The 14,831-nt window shown below is 36.0% G+C and overlaps 1 protein-coding gene across 1 annotated transcript; it reads right to left on the bottom strand.

The window, feature by feature from the left end:
- Window positions 1-990: 990 nt before the first annotated feature.
- LOC130047618 (uncharacterized) lies at window positions 991-6,592 on the bottom strand. The gene is made up of 3 exons (XM_056142981.1): window positions 5,957-6,592; window positions 3,450-3,633; window positions 991-2,483 (listed from the first exon to the last, which is right to left on the bottom strand). Exons 1-3 carry the CDS (start codon window positions 6,119-6,121, stop codon window positions 1,582-1,584), a joined length of 1,251 nt encoding a protein of 416 aa, XP_055998956.1. The 5' UTR covers window positions 6,122-6,592; the 3' UTR covers window positions 991-1,581.
- Window positions 6,593-14,831: the final 8,239 nt, after the last annotated feature.

The raw sequence follows: 14,831 nt of genomic DNA, 5'->3' as shown, positions 1-14,831 counted from the left end.
TCTAAAAATATACACTCAGATCCTTAAGTAGGCAACGACGACAGAAATACACGAGAAATCAATGAAGCAGAACAACACAAAATAAATGATGAATCAATTAATGAAATTCGACAAAATAAATGATGAATCAATGAAATACAACAACGACAGAATATGTAAGGACTCAGTGAAAGTTTTTCACTTAATTCGAAGGAAAACTTATATATTCTTCCCACTTTTGCGAAAAATCAAAAGCTAATTCTGGTGCCAACGTACGGCGGCGTAGAAAGGCCAAGTAAAAAAAAAATATTATTCGTTCGTACAAATAAGCAAATTGTTCGGACTAATTAGCAATTCGTCCGAACAAAAAACTAATTTGTCTGAACAAATTCTTAATTCGTCCGAACGAATTGCTAATTCGTTCGAACACAAATTGCTAATTCGTCCGAACGAATTTCTATTTCGTCCGAACAAATTAGTAATTCGTCCGAACGAATTGATGATTCGTCCGAACGAATTGCTGATTCGTCCGAACGAATTTATATTTCGTCCGAACACATTGGCAATAAGTTCGAACGAATATTTTTTTTTTTATTTGGCCTTTCTACGCCGCCGTACCAACGTCATATTAGTTAATGAAAATGTTTTACTGAGCAACATTGTGGGTAAGTGGAAACTTTTTCATAACTATAACATACGTTTGTAGATTAGTGCAGTTGTAGTGCTAGATGTATTTATATGTAGTTTTTGTTATTATGCTCTGTTGATATTGACCACATTATGTAATTCTGTTTGAAAAATACACGAGGGTACGTATGAACTGAAACGCTACACGCCTGCCTACCTTTCTCGAAGCGATAAGTCGCTACATGAAGTAAACTGGCGCAAAGCGTTGCAATTCATACTCTCATATATTTTTCAAAAATGAAATTCATTTTTTAAATGAACATTTTCATGAACGTGAACAATATAAAACGGAATGTCTATTCGCCACTCAGCCTCCTCAAATAAAAAAGTAAGATAATTCACTGTTGCCTGACTTCTATATATAGCATTCTAATTACAATGTACAGCATCATCTATCATTAGTCGATACAACATATCGGTCATGCATCTTAATTTGAGTAATTTTGATGTACAAATTACTATTTTGAATATCGCTTCTTTCACACACTGCTAGGCAATCATTCACGCATTACTAGGTCATCATTCACGCATTACTAGGTAATCGTTCACGCATTACTAGATAATCATTCACGCATTACTAGGTAATCATTCACGCATTACTAGGCAATCATTCACGCATTACTAGGTAATCATTCACGCATTACTAGGTAATCGTTCACGCATTACTAGGCAATAATTCACACATTACTAGGTAATCATTCACGCATTGCTAAGTCATCATTCACGCATTACTAGGTCATCATTCACGCATTACTAGGTCATCATTCACGCATCACTAGACAATCATTCACGCATTACTAGGTCATCATTCACGCATTACTAGACAATCATTCACGCATTACTAGGTCATCATTCACGCATTACTAGGTCATCATTCACGCATTACTAGGTCATCATTCACGCATTACTAAGTAATCATTCACGCATTACAGACATTCCTTGGGACGGAAACGGCGGACGATGAGGTCTTCTGGAGTGCTTGTGTGGTTTAGAAGCACCTGTACTCCACACATTCGTTCTTTGATTGCCTTTTCCGGGAGATCTCAATCCTGTTTCAAACTGAAAATTTAGATTACGAGAGGTCTGAAAACTCTTCTTGTTTTCGGATCCAAGAAGAGCGCGTTCGAATGGTGTCAAGTGAGTGTGTATTATATCACTCGTCCTTGTGGACTCGGTGCGGATTTTGTTTTTACTTGGAGTCTGTTTGATGTTTGGATGAATGGATGACAGGTAGTCATTGTCTTGTCTATCTTTCTTAAAGTCACTAAGTTCCCCTACAAAGGCTTCACCGTCGGTTTGTTCAGAACTATAGACTGTTTTCGAAGAGGTTCTTTGAAGATCTAATGTCGTTTTAGGCGAACTAGTTCTAACTGCTACAAATTCTGAAGTTCTCCCTCTTTGGATCGCACTTGAAAATGAAGATGCACTGGTTTCTTCCTTTAAATATTGACTAAATAATTCGTTTACGGACATGCGGTTGACTTTGGCCTCCAACGTTTTACATTTTGTCACCAGCTTTTCAATTTCCCGACTTATTGTGGGCAACTCGTGCCCAACAAGTCCCAACTTATCACAAAACTTCCTAATACAGTGGTCCTGTTCATGGACCATCTCCAACACTTTGTCTATCTGTCTGTCGACGTCGTCTAGCCGTATCGTGCTCTCGTCAGGCTGGAAGGAATTAGATTCGTAGAATTGAACACGTCGTGCATGTCGACTTTTTAATCCATTCTTTAGTTTGTCGTACATTCTACATAGCTTTTGTCTCTCTTTGATGGGTAGTTTGGTTGGTACACTGTTCTCAGTCTGACATCCAACTGGAAGAAAACAGAGTGGAAGAAATCAGAGATATGACGTTTTAAGAAAACAATTTCTATGCGAGATTTTTGCTTTCTATTGGGGGAAAAACACTCTGAAGCTACATAATTTATCAAAAATACACCCGAAGTACCCAAAGGAATTAAACATTCAAAAATGCAGGGGGGGGGGGGGGGGTACCGGAAATACTGTCCACAAGCACTTGCGCATTCTGCTGAAGGGTCACCAAAAAAAAAAAAAAAAAAATACAAGAAGATATTGAGAAGAATAAAGAAAAGTATATATAGTTAGGTGTAAGTAAATTAGTTCAGGAAGAGCAGGCAGCACTAAAAATTCTTTTAACAAACTTTGCCAGTGATTTCAAAGATGTCACATTGTTTGTATTTTCAGCTGTTTCTTTTAAATATCTTACAAGTCAATAATATCTACATTTTTCGTACGTGAAAGTGTTTATTTATAACAAAAAATGCAGAAAAAATATAAACATAAAAAAAATAGTATCGCAGGTTATGCATTTTTTTTCTGGAATGTCCACTATGTAGATTTAGAGCATCAATTTTTAGATTACCTGTTGAGACAGGATGATGATTAAACATACCAAGAAATGAAAGAGTATGCACTTTATGTAATGATAAAGATTTGGCTGATGAGTTCCATTACTTATTTAAATGTACTGATGAGACTCTTAAAAAATCAAGACTGAGAAAACTTTTATAATAAAACTAGATAGATATTATACAGATAAATATAAATAGTTTCTTAATTGTAAGAATGTTATTGTATTTAAAAGATTATGCAAATTTATAGTGGTTATAAGAGGGGGGAGGGGTATATGTCCTCCATGTTAACTGCATGCTATGTACAATATTGTATTTTATATATTACGAATTACTTCTCTACAATACACATGTTGTATTTATTTGAGAGTAAATAATTTTGTTGTTGCGACCATCACATTTAATTACCGTGTTTCGTTTTGGGTTCATACATATTGGCCCTATTGGAGTAACTTTTCCATATCGCCTTAGCAACGTGTCGCAAGCCATTGTTCTCTATGACGTTGAGGAACCTGTTGAATTTATCCTCTGTCATGTTTATCTTGATGTTGAACAGAACACCATGCACCTTAGCTTCATTGTCCAAAGAAGACTATAAAACAATTCCATAAAGCAATCAGATTAGTGGAGAAGAACCTTTAAAGCGATATTAGTCTGAAATCTTATCTTGTTGTAAAAATGTACTATCATAATAGTTTTGCATGTACATTTTAAAGGAATTGAAAATTTAGTTGCAATGGATAAAAAATCACACTTGTAACTTTAAATAACCTTGTAATCATTAATGAATGAAAACTAAGTTTAAGATTTTATGAAAACAAAGATTTATAGAGCATCAATCTGATTAAAATCATCTCCTCGATCCGCGAATCAGATGCCTCGTGTACATAGCGATAACATAAAAATAAAGGAGCGGATCAGATGCCTCGTGTACATAGCGATAACACAAAAATAAAGGAGCTGATCAGATACCTCGTGTACATAGCGATAACATAAAAATAAAGGAGCGGATCAGATACCTTGTGTACATAGCGATAACATAAAAATAAAGGAGCGGATCAGATACCTCGTGTACATAGCGATAACAAAAAAATAAAGGAGCGGATCAGATTGAGAGACATTATATAGAAATCATTTTTCTTATTTTCATTTTTTTTTTTTTTGTACGGAAAGACATTAATGTATTTTTCACTTCATTCAACGCTTTTTAACACAACTATTGTTAACAAAAGTTTATAAACCTTATTTTTTCCCCTGTAATTGAAATAGTAAATCATAATTTTACAACAAAAATTTATACAGTATACATCAATAATGAATCCTATTTGAACTCAACCAATTCGACAGTAGTGGTCTAAGCATTGAACGATCATTATTCAACATCTATTGTGCAACTGACACGTAACCATGACAATAGTAGAGGATCGAGAGGGAGCTCCAGAGGTTGGAAACCCCGTCCCAGAAAATGTTGCTTTAAAACGGGTAAAAATAACGCATTCTGAAGGTGGATCCTCCCCCTTTGAAAACCAAAATTAATGTTAGAACCCTCCTTTAAAAAAACATTCCTGGATCCGCCCCTGGACGAGCATAGTAATCAGAATAATCATGCTTCGTGGTAAATATCCAAAAAGTTCATCCAATGGCTTATGTTCATATCTTGATCTTGCCAAATAAGATGCTTTAATAATCTTAATTTTACCATTTACTCCGTACAGTTATGCGAAATTGACAGAACAGTTCAGCCAACTTAACCGCCCGAAGGTTATAAAACTTTTACCATATTCACACTCAAACTCGGCCATGTTTGTTTTGAGTACACCTCTGGCCATGTTCCGAAGCATACTCGAAAAGTATTGAGCCTGTACTCTATTTGAGTGTGAGAATGGTTTTATAAAAGTTTTATAACCTTCGCTTTTGACTATGAGTAAGCCTACGAATTATAGCACAGAGTTCAAGTTTGAAAACGTGTTCAAAAAGTTTTATAACCTCCTGGCTGTTGTGACCGGTTCTACTCCATGAAGCAATGTGATGTTCTCGTTTTCTTGATGGGATAGGGGGAACAAGAATATTCTGTTGTTGTGGAATAAAACAGTTTTATTGTGAAAAATGCAGTGAATTGTGTCCTGATTGGCTGCCAGCAACAAGTTGTAACGCACAGGCTTGATAGAAGAAAGGACCACGTGTTACAAAGCCATATATTTTAAAGGCGCATGGACACGATTTGAGCTGAACATTTTCAAATTTTATTTTTCCACTTTTATTTTACAATGCTTAACGAAGGTATTTCTAATTATCAGCAAAAATTTGAATGTCAGTTGTTGAGTTACAAGTGAGATACAGCACTCACAATTCTTTGTTATGTAAACAAGGCTCGTGCCATGTTTTTATTTACATATAGATGGATTAATAGAAAATAGCATGTTTAAAACAAAATGAGATCTATCAAGCACTAGAAACTATTTAATTGTGTTCAGAATTAACTTGTAAATTGAAAAAATCCGCTTTTTAAACGAATTGTTACTAGTATATTTGACCTATGTAAAAAAACCAAACATGGCACGAGCCTTGTTTACATAACAAAGAATTGTGAGCTCTGTATCTCCCATGTATATCGACAACTAACATTCAGTATTTTGCTGACCATTAGAAGTACCTTAGTTAAGCATTCTAAACATTAAAAATAGAAAAATAAAATTTGAAATTTTTAGGCTCAAATCGTGTCCATGCCCCTTAAGAAGCTAAACTTTCATATTTACGAAGTAAAACTAAGTGTGGTACTGTTACCCATTCTAGTAATTCACGTCAGTTTCCAGGTATAGAAAAATAAATACTTATTCCCATTGTCATTAACCAAAGCGTATCTCATAACCACGGTACATACATGCACAAGTTTATCAAGCCCTGTGTATTCTTACCCCGCTTAAAATATCCTGGAGATGATTAGAAATTAACTGGTTTTCAACCAGCGCGTCCAGAACTTCTTTGGATAGTTCTAAAGATTGTTCCAAGTCGCTGTTAAACTCCTGCAGCGCCCTCTTCCGACAGGAGTCGTAAAAAGCATCAATGTTGTCCACTTCCATCACGTCCACCTTCGTGTACAAAATATATCTCAAATAAAAAAAAAACAACAAAAAAGAAAAAACCCTCTAACTATAACCTAATTAAAACAATAGCAGACCAAGTGGGTCTTTTTAAATACCACGCCAACTATAAAGTGCATTTGATCGCCCGATTTAAAACCTCCAATTCAACATCGAGACCTGTAATTGACACATTCTATCTTTCAGATAGGAATGATAAATACATGCATGTAGTTCAAGGTTAAGAGTTTTCTTAATGTGTCCAGAAAATTAAGACTACAGTTTTATCTGTGGAAGTACTCTCAATTTTTTGCTATCCTATTTAAAATGAAAATATCGCGGTTACATCTGTCAGTTACAGTTTGATTCCCTTTCAAGGCTGGGTCTGTGTTGATATATATGCCTACAGTATAACCAGTTTATAAGGAACTCTTTTACTAGGAAATTTGTGATATAAGGAATAATTTTAAAATCCCCTGCCTTATCCTTCATGACGCTTTGATAGAAAAAATGGTTTTAAGAAACTTAGTATATGCAATTAAGAGTTAAAAGAAAATGATATTCATTTCTCATAATCAATTCAACAATTCTATTTCTTTTGTTTATAATAAATCTTCTCTTCTTCTTCCACTACGGAGTTGAACTCATGCTTGAGTCTTGGGTAAACTCCAGCTCGGTTAAAAACAAAGATTTATAGCCGGCTGGAATAAAACTTATTTACATACATAAAATATTTACATAAACATTGTATATATCTAAAAAGTCGACAAGCTTTAGTTTAGTGGTGCAGTAGTTGGGAACAGGGCACGCTGGTTAAACTGGCTCTGAATACTTCCAGTGTTGGTGCTGCCGTAAGTGGTTCCACTCTCTGATCGATCGAGGGAAGGAGTTGTTTATATCCAAGATGACAGGTTCTTAGCGACTGGCTATTAATACGATGTATAGATGCAACTCCCCCCGCGCCCAAGAATGTTCCCGTCGTGCCTGACGAAAAGTTTTTATACGCTCGTCATTAGACGGGACGTATTATGTTATGGCGCTGTCCGTGCGTCTGTCCGGCTGTCTGGTTGGCTATCCGTCCGTTCGTCCCCGGTCATGTTTTCCGGACTTTTTTCCGTAACGGATGCATGTACAACTTTGAAATTTGGTCACAATATCTAAGAGTGAGTTTGCATTCCAACTGGATTGGTCCATCCTTGACCTACTTTAGGGTTATAAGTATGTCAAACAGTTTCCGGACTTTTTTTCGTTACAGATACAGATATTGCCCTGAAATTTACACATAAGCTTCCTTTCAGAGGAATACGATTTCAGTTTGCATGAACAGCTGGATTGGTCCGTCCGTCCGTGAACTACATTAGGGCTAAAAGTAGGTAAAATAGTTTTCCGGGCTGTTTTTGATTATGGATACAGATATTGCCCTGATATTTAACGTATTTGATGTTCAACAACAGTATAAAACACAATGTGTTCTCAAAACTTCAATGCCCTCTTGAAAAAGTGCATGCTTACACTGCCAATGAAAGAATTTAAATAATATTATAACAGCGGTTTTTAGCTCACCTGAGCCGAAGGCTCAAGTGAGCTTTTCTGATCACGTTTTGTCCGGCGTCCGTCCGTCTGTCTGTCCGTCTGTCTGTAAACTTTTCACATTTTCATCTTCTTCTCATGAACCACTGGGCCAATTTCAACCAAACTTGGCCAAAAGCATCCTTGGGTGAAGGGCTTTCAAGTTTGTTCAAATGAAGGGCCATGCCCCTTTTAAAGGGGAGATAATCACAAAAATAGGGTGGGGTCATTTAAAAATCTTCTTCTCAAGAACCACTGGGCCAGAAGAGCTGAAATTTACCTGAAATCTTCCTGACATATTACAGATTCAAGTTTGTTCAAATCATGGCCCCCGGGGATAAGATGGGGCCCCAAGGGGGGATCAACGTTTTACACACAAATATATAGGGAAAAACTTTAAAAATCTTCTTCTCAAGAACCACTAAGCCAGAAAAGCTGAGATTTACATGAAAGCTTCCTGACATAATGCAGATTCAAGTTTGTTCAAATCATGGCCCCCGGGGGTTGGATGGGGCCACAAGGGGGATCAAAGTTTTACATACAAATATATAGGGAAAAACTTTAAAAATCTTCTTCTCAAGAACCACTAAGCCAGAAAAGCTGATATTTACATGAAAGCTTCCTGACATAATGCAGATTCAAGTTTGTTCAAATCATGGGCTCCGGGGGTAGGATGGGGCCACAAGGGGGATCAAAGTTTTACATACAAATATATAGTTAAAATCTTTTTCTCGATAACCACTGAGTCAGAAAAGCTGAGATTTACAAGAAAACTTTCTGACATAGTGCAGAATCAAGTTTGTTCAAATGATGTCCCCCCGGGGGGGTTGGGGGGTTGGGGGGTTAGGATGGGGCCACAAGTGGGGGGGGGGGGGGGGGGGGTCAGAGTTTTACATACAAATATAGGAAAAGGCTTTAAAAATCTTCTTCTCAAGAACCATTGGGCCAAAGAAGCTGACATTTACATGAAAGCTTTCTGACATAGTGTAGATTCAAGTTTGCAAAGGGTAGTTTGGGCCATAATAGGGACTAAGGTTTTACATGCAAATATATATGGAAAGTCTTCAGATATGGGCCAAGGTGAATCAGGTGAGCGATGTGGCCCATGGGACTCTTGTTTTCTCTCGTTATATAACTGGTACCAATAAACGGTACCATTCCCAATGCCATAAACCGTTGATTTTTCCCAATTTTGAGACTAAAAATTCCCAATTCACTTGCCGAAAAATAGACCACTGACATCGTAATTTACTTAGTGTGAAACGTTGTACGAGTTAACAAAATGTTAAATCGAAAGTATAGACAGGGGATGCTTACTCCTCCTAGGCACCTGACCCCACCTCTGGTGTGACCAGGGGTCCATGTTTGCCCAACTATCTATTTTGTATTGCTTATGGGAGTTATGAGATTGATCACTGTTCGTTGTCTTCACCTTTCATAGATCATGGCAGTGCGCGTGTTATTCTGGAACGAGCCTAGCTACGACGATTCTTGAGGTACGCTTGATTGAACAACTCGTGTTACGCGAGTTACTAGAGTTGTAAATAAAACGTGTATTCCCTGACCACGCCTGCTAATCGATCAATTGCATAACAAGAGATTATGTATAGAAATCAAAAGAGATCGATTTCCGGTTATGCAATCGATACCCAAATTTCACATGCATAGATGGTAAGTTGTCTCGATACAAGCAATTGTTGAGATTTTAATTAAAATGTAAGAATGTGATTCGGTGAGTAATTCTATTTTACTCTTATAAAATGCAAGGGTGGTCGATTAGCGACGATTTTGGTTCTGAAGCGGGGGTCTGTAGAGCGAAAACGCTGTCAGAGAATCGTATTTACCGAAAGGAATTTGTGTTTATTTCATTTTAAACATATGTGTCAATCGCAATATTTGCGACCTTTGCAGCAAAATTTGGACTTTGATTTGTGTATTATTTAGCAAATATACGATGAAAATGACGCCGCTTATGCAAGTGATCCAATAGTTGTGAAGGAGAATTTAGGTTATGCATGGGAGTAAGAAAAAAAACCCAACCTTTTATGCCATATACATAAATCATTTCTGAGACTATCTAACTCTTGACAATCACATTTTGCTAGCATTGGCTTTTAGTTCATATTTGCAACCAAATTCCGTCAACAGTTTGTTTTTTGTTTATTAGTTTTTTTTGCTAGTGAATGAAACTAAAATTCCATATTATTTTACACTGAAACCGCTGCGGTGGACGAGAGGTTAGAACGTTCGCCCCGCATGCGGAAGGCTGGGTTTCGAATCCCAGCCGCGACAGACCTTAGTCGTAAAAAACAGGTAGTGACAGTTCCATCGCCAAACGCTCGGCATAAGGTGTGAATGTCACGGGTCCTCGGAGATGACCTTAAAAACGGATGATCCATGTCACAGTAGGTGGTGGCACGCTAAAGAACCCTCACTGCTCAATGGCCGTAAGCGCGGAGCATAGGCCTAAATTTGAAGCCCTTCATCGGTCTTGGTGACGTCTCCATATGAGTGAAAAATTCTCGAGGGAGACGTTAAGCAAGATACAATCAATCAATCAATTCACTCAATATTTCTACAATGTATATAATGGATTTTTCATCATTTATGACACCTCAAAGTGAGTTGTCTTTTGTTCTTAAATATACTTTGGCTAGTAAAGATAATCTAAGTGAAATATACTTTAAGTAGGTATTACTATGTAGTACTGTTGATATATCGCATCTTAATCAATGTATTGATACTTATGTAAATGATGTTTGAAATATAAGGTCTGTGGATTTTGAAACCTTAACAGATATTGGCAATATTCATTCTTGCGTATAATTATACTTACTCTAATTACAAATACAGCATTCATTAATCATGCTTCTTCATTTCATTTTTTCAGCACAAGTATTTATGTGTGACAGTATATTAAATATCCTAAAAATCAGGTTTCTTTTGTAGCTGTAACACTAGTACTAAGATGGGGGGGAGCTAAATCGTACTGCTAAATTTAAGAATTTTAAACTTTATAACAATCTATATTGTTATAAAACTTTTATAACAATCTATATTGTTATAGAATGTCTAGATTTCTTTTAATTTTAAACTTTTCAAGTAACAAAATTTAACAGTACAATTGTTTAAAGTTGATCTGCCCAGCACAACATGTAGAAACCGCAAAAGGATTTTGTATTGCTTATAAACTAGTAGATTCACATCTTAACACCACATATTTCTTTTTCATTCGACAATTTGTATTTAAAAGGTAAAAAAAACCAACTGATTATCATATAATCGAAGTTTAAGTTTTTTCACCTTTTATGTGCATTGTGATCGCGATCTTGTTTTTCTTTGACATGCTAATACTACCTGGGCCGTTAATGGTGATCAGAGGGGTTAAAGGCTAAGACTAACTGCACACCATGCCCGAGTCTCCAGAATACACATTAAATTTCATAGGGTTCATTACCAAAAATAAATACAGTTTATGAAGTAAAAAGTAAATGAATAAAGTATGTTGCATTCATTGTACACAGTATACTTTGAACCGATGGACCGAAAAAGTACACACAAAAAAAGCGGAATTACTTCAATAATTGATGAATCTTTTTCTTTCCATTTTTCACAAGTTCAACTCTCATATCAATTTCTTGTACATTGATTTAAAAAATCTCAGAAGGTAATAGTTCATAAAAACATTAACAGTTACTTTTAAATAACTTAAATTATGACTTTTGAAACTTTTTTTTTCTCACTCTCATGCATAACCTAAATTCTCCTTCACAACTATTGGATCACTTGCATAAGCGACGTCATTTTCATCGTATATTTGCTAAATAATACACAAATCAAAGTCCAAATTTTGCTGCAAAAGGTTGCAAATATTGCGAACTAATGGTGAGCATTGACACTTATGTTTAAAATGAAATAAACACAAATTCCTGTCGGTAAATATGATTCTCTGACAGTGTTTTCGCTCTACCGACCCCCGCTTCAGAACCAAGATCATCGCTAATCGACCACCCTTGCATTTTATAAGAGTGTAAAACAATAGAAAATAGAATTACTCATCGAATCACATTCTTACATTTTAATTAAAATCTCAACAATTGCTTGTATCGAGACAACTTACCATCTATGCATGTGAAATTTGGGTATCAATTGCATAACCGGAAATCGATCTCTTTTGATTTCTATACATAATCTCTTGTTATGCAATTGATCGATTAGCAGGCGTGATGACACTAACTACAGTTGAACACGGGTTGGAAAAGTTTACTCCTGCCATTAGTGGGAGCACATGGGCTCGTCACGAAATTGTTGTCTTATTAAAATTTGACATAGAGTGGGCAATTCCTGACGATCAAGCCCCTGTGGTGGGAACATCAAGTGTTCAAGATGGCGGAGAATGAAGAGAAATATTGAGTTTGAAATGTGAAATTATAACTTTTTGGGAATATAAAGCAAAAATACCATGAAAAAATATGCATATAACTAAAGTTTAATTAACTGATGTTTTATTTTTAATAATTGATATAAATATTTGCAAGTGTTGCGACATATATGTTTCAATTTCAATATATTGTAAATACAGTAATTTTTGGGGGTGAATTAGATCTATATACGGTCTACGTTTGGTTTAATTTTGATGATGCTTACACTATTTTAGTACTGCATGTACATGTATAAATTAGCTCGGTATCAAAATGAACTACCACATATAGATAAATTGTCAATGATACAATATTCATATCATTTAACGCCATTTTTCAAAACAACACTAGAGCAACAGTTGTTGTTTTATTCACATTTAAGGAGTCTTAAGCCTCTTCATGCACAGGCATCTCTCTAGAGTTACCCGAGTTTTCCCAATCAAAGATGCCCCTGATGTCCCACAACAGCAAATATTACCATAAAAAATGTCGATACATTGGTAGAAAATTCCCAATTTGTTCGTTTTTGACGCTATTTTCCCCAATTGAATGGGTACTGGTACCAGTCCCAGTGGGTAGAAAAAAACCGCTGTTATAGATAGTGTTGATTAATCGGAAAAATTTCGTAATCAATTAATTATTGGTCATAATCGGAAGAACTGTATCGATCAATGATCGATATAATCGGTATTTACATGTAGTTAATAAATTATTTTGGGGGTTATTTGTTTTTAGTTTTAAGCCCGGATAAGTGCAACATGCACACATCTAGATATTAGCCTATTAGGCCTAATGAGGAATAAAATGTGTTTTCTCTAGCCACAAAGTTACCCAGATTGGCTTTACTTTTAAGAAGAAAAAATCCAGACATCTTACTTGTGTTTTCCTGGGTTATCAAGTTTATCAACTAATCCGAGATCCCTCTGACTTAACCCCGCTTTTATATTGAGACGTTATTCTCTTCAGAGAAGTCGAGAGGCATAGCCTTCACCGACTTCTCTTCGCAAGCATTCATATTTTGATTCTGGAAAACGTGTAAATGCCAGAGTCGGTGACGGTTTAATTGCTTCGACCGACGTTTCGACTCAGATGTGCCTGTATTTAAGCAATAGACAACTTGTTTTCAAACATTTAACAGTAATGCACAAAATTGTCACAAGTAAATCAATACTTGCTTGCTTTTAATCCATTTTCAACATGCCCCTGTTCCGGGTTTAAATATCAACGTAAACCCGCGTAATAAAGCTGTAAAAGGTAGGCAAAAGCAGCGACAGTAGCTGATTTGCTGATGTCGCTGAATTCCCACTTTTCAATATGGAGTCCAATCTGACATGTTGAAAACGGTGTTCAATGTGCACATTTACAAAACAACAGAAATATATCATTTATATGTTCCATAGAAAAATCAAAACCAATGGTAAATCAATGAAATCAATCATAATTCAGAAATAAAGATGGCACAAGAAAGACTAGAAGAAGAGCTGCATATAGAGGACCAAATGGACCCGCGTGCAGAAACCACCTAAGGTAAGATAAGGTAGGGTCAAAATCAATACGCCAATCATTTCATTTGTAGTGTATATACTTTTTGGTGTGAACTTAAGTACATAATTAAGTTAGGAAGGGAAAAGAAAATGATTTTATCAGTAAACTGCATGATCAATAGATATTCAATAAAATCAGATTGGTGGTAGTTCATGATTTATATGGTGGTAGTTCATTTAATAAAATGCATATTTACAAAACAACAGAAACATACCATTTATCTACTAATATGACTTTGAAAAACTAAAAACCAATAATAAATCATTGAAATCCATCAAAATTTTAAATAGAAAAATTAGTTTTGGTTGAGGTCAAAAAGAATTTTAGAGGTTGCGATGGTATAGAGGTAGAGCATTTGCCCTGCATGTGGAGGGTCGGGGTTCAAATCCCGGCCGCGGCAGACCTACATATGAGTTAGTCGTTAAAACAGGTAGTGACAGTTACATCGCCAAATGCTCGACATCAAGTGTGAATGTCACAGGTTCATGGAGATGATCTTGAAAACAGATGTCCTGTGTCACAGTAGGTGTGGCACACTAAAGAACCCTCACTGCTCAATGGCCGTAAGCACCAAACATGGGCCTAAATTTGAAGCCCTTTACCGGTCTTGGTGATGTTTCCATATGAGTGAAAAATACTCGAGAGGAACACTAAACAAGATACCATCATCATCATTTGAGGTCAGGCCACAATTTGGGTTGGAGCCAAATTAGAGGCAAAAATTTGGGCCAGGCCATTTTTAAGGTCAGGTCAGACAGATGGGGCCAGGCCAGGTGTTATAGTGTGCCTAATTTACACAGAGTATTCAGGCTTTTCACTGACTCACTTACTGCATTTACTGACAATTAGGGCTGAAACGATACGCCTCCTTCACGATACGATAGATATTGCAATACTTATGCCACAATTCAATACTTTCAATACAATACAATTTACAGAAGAAACTAATAATAACATTGAAGAAAAAATTAATTATCAAGATTCAAAATCATAATTTTAAAAGCAAAACTGCCAAACAGTGAGATGCCTGTTCGCTGTAGTTTAAACTGATATAGTTTATTATTATTTTCGTCAACCTCAAGGCAAACAACATTTTGAACATTATTTGACACTATTTTGTCCCTCATTCACGTAGAAATAATATGTACTGGCCGAAACAGATGTATTTTACTAAA

This window comes from Ostrea edulis, chromosome 7, assembly GCF_947568905.1.
Source record: "Ostrea edulis chromosome 7, xbOstEdul1.1, whole genome shotgun sequence".
Classification (NCBI taxonomy): Eukaryota; Metazoa; Mollusca; class Bivalvia; order Ostreida; family Ostreidae; genus Ostrea; species Ostrea edulis.
This window is presented reverse-complemented; position numbering and strand designations above follow the sequence as displayed.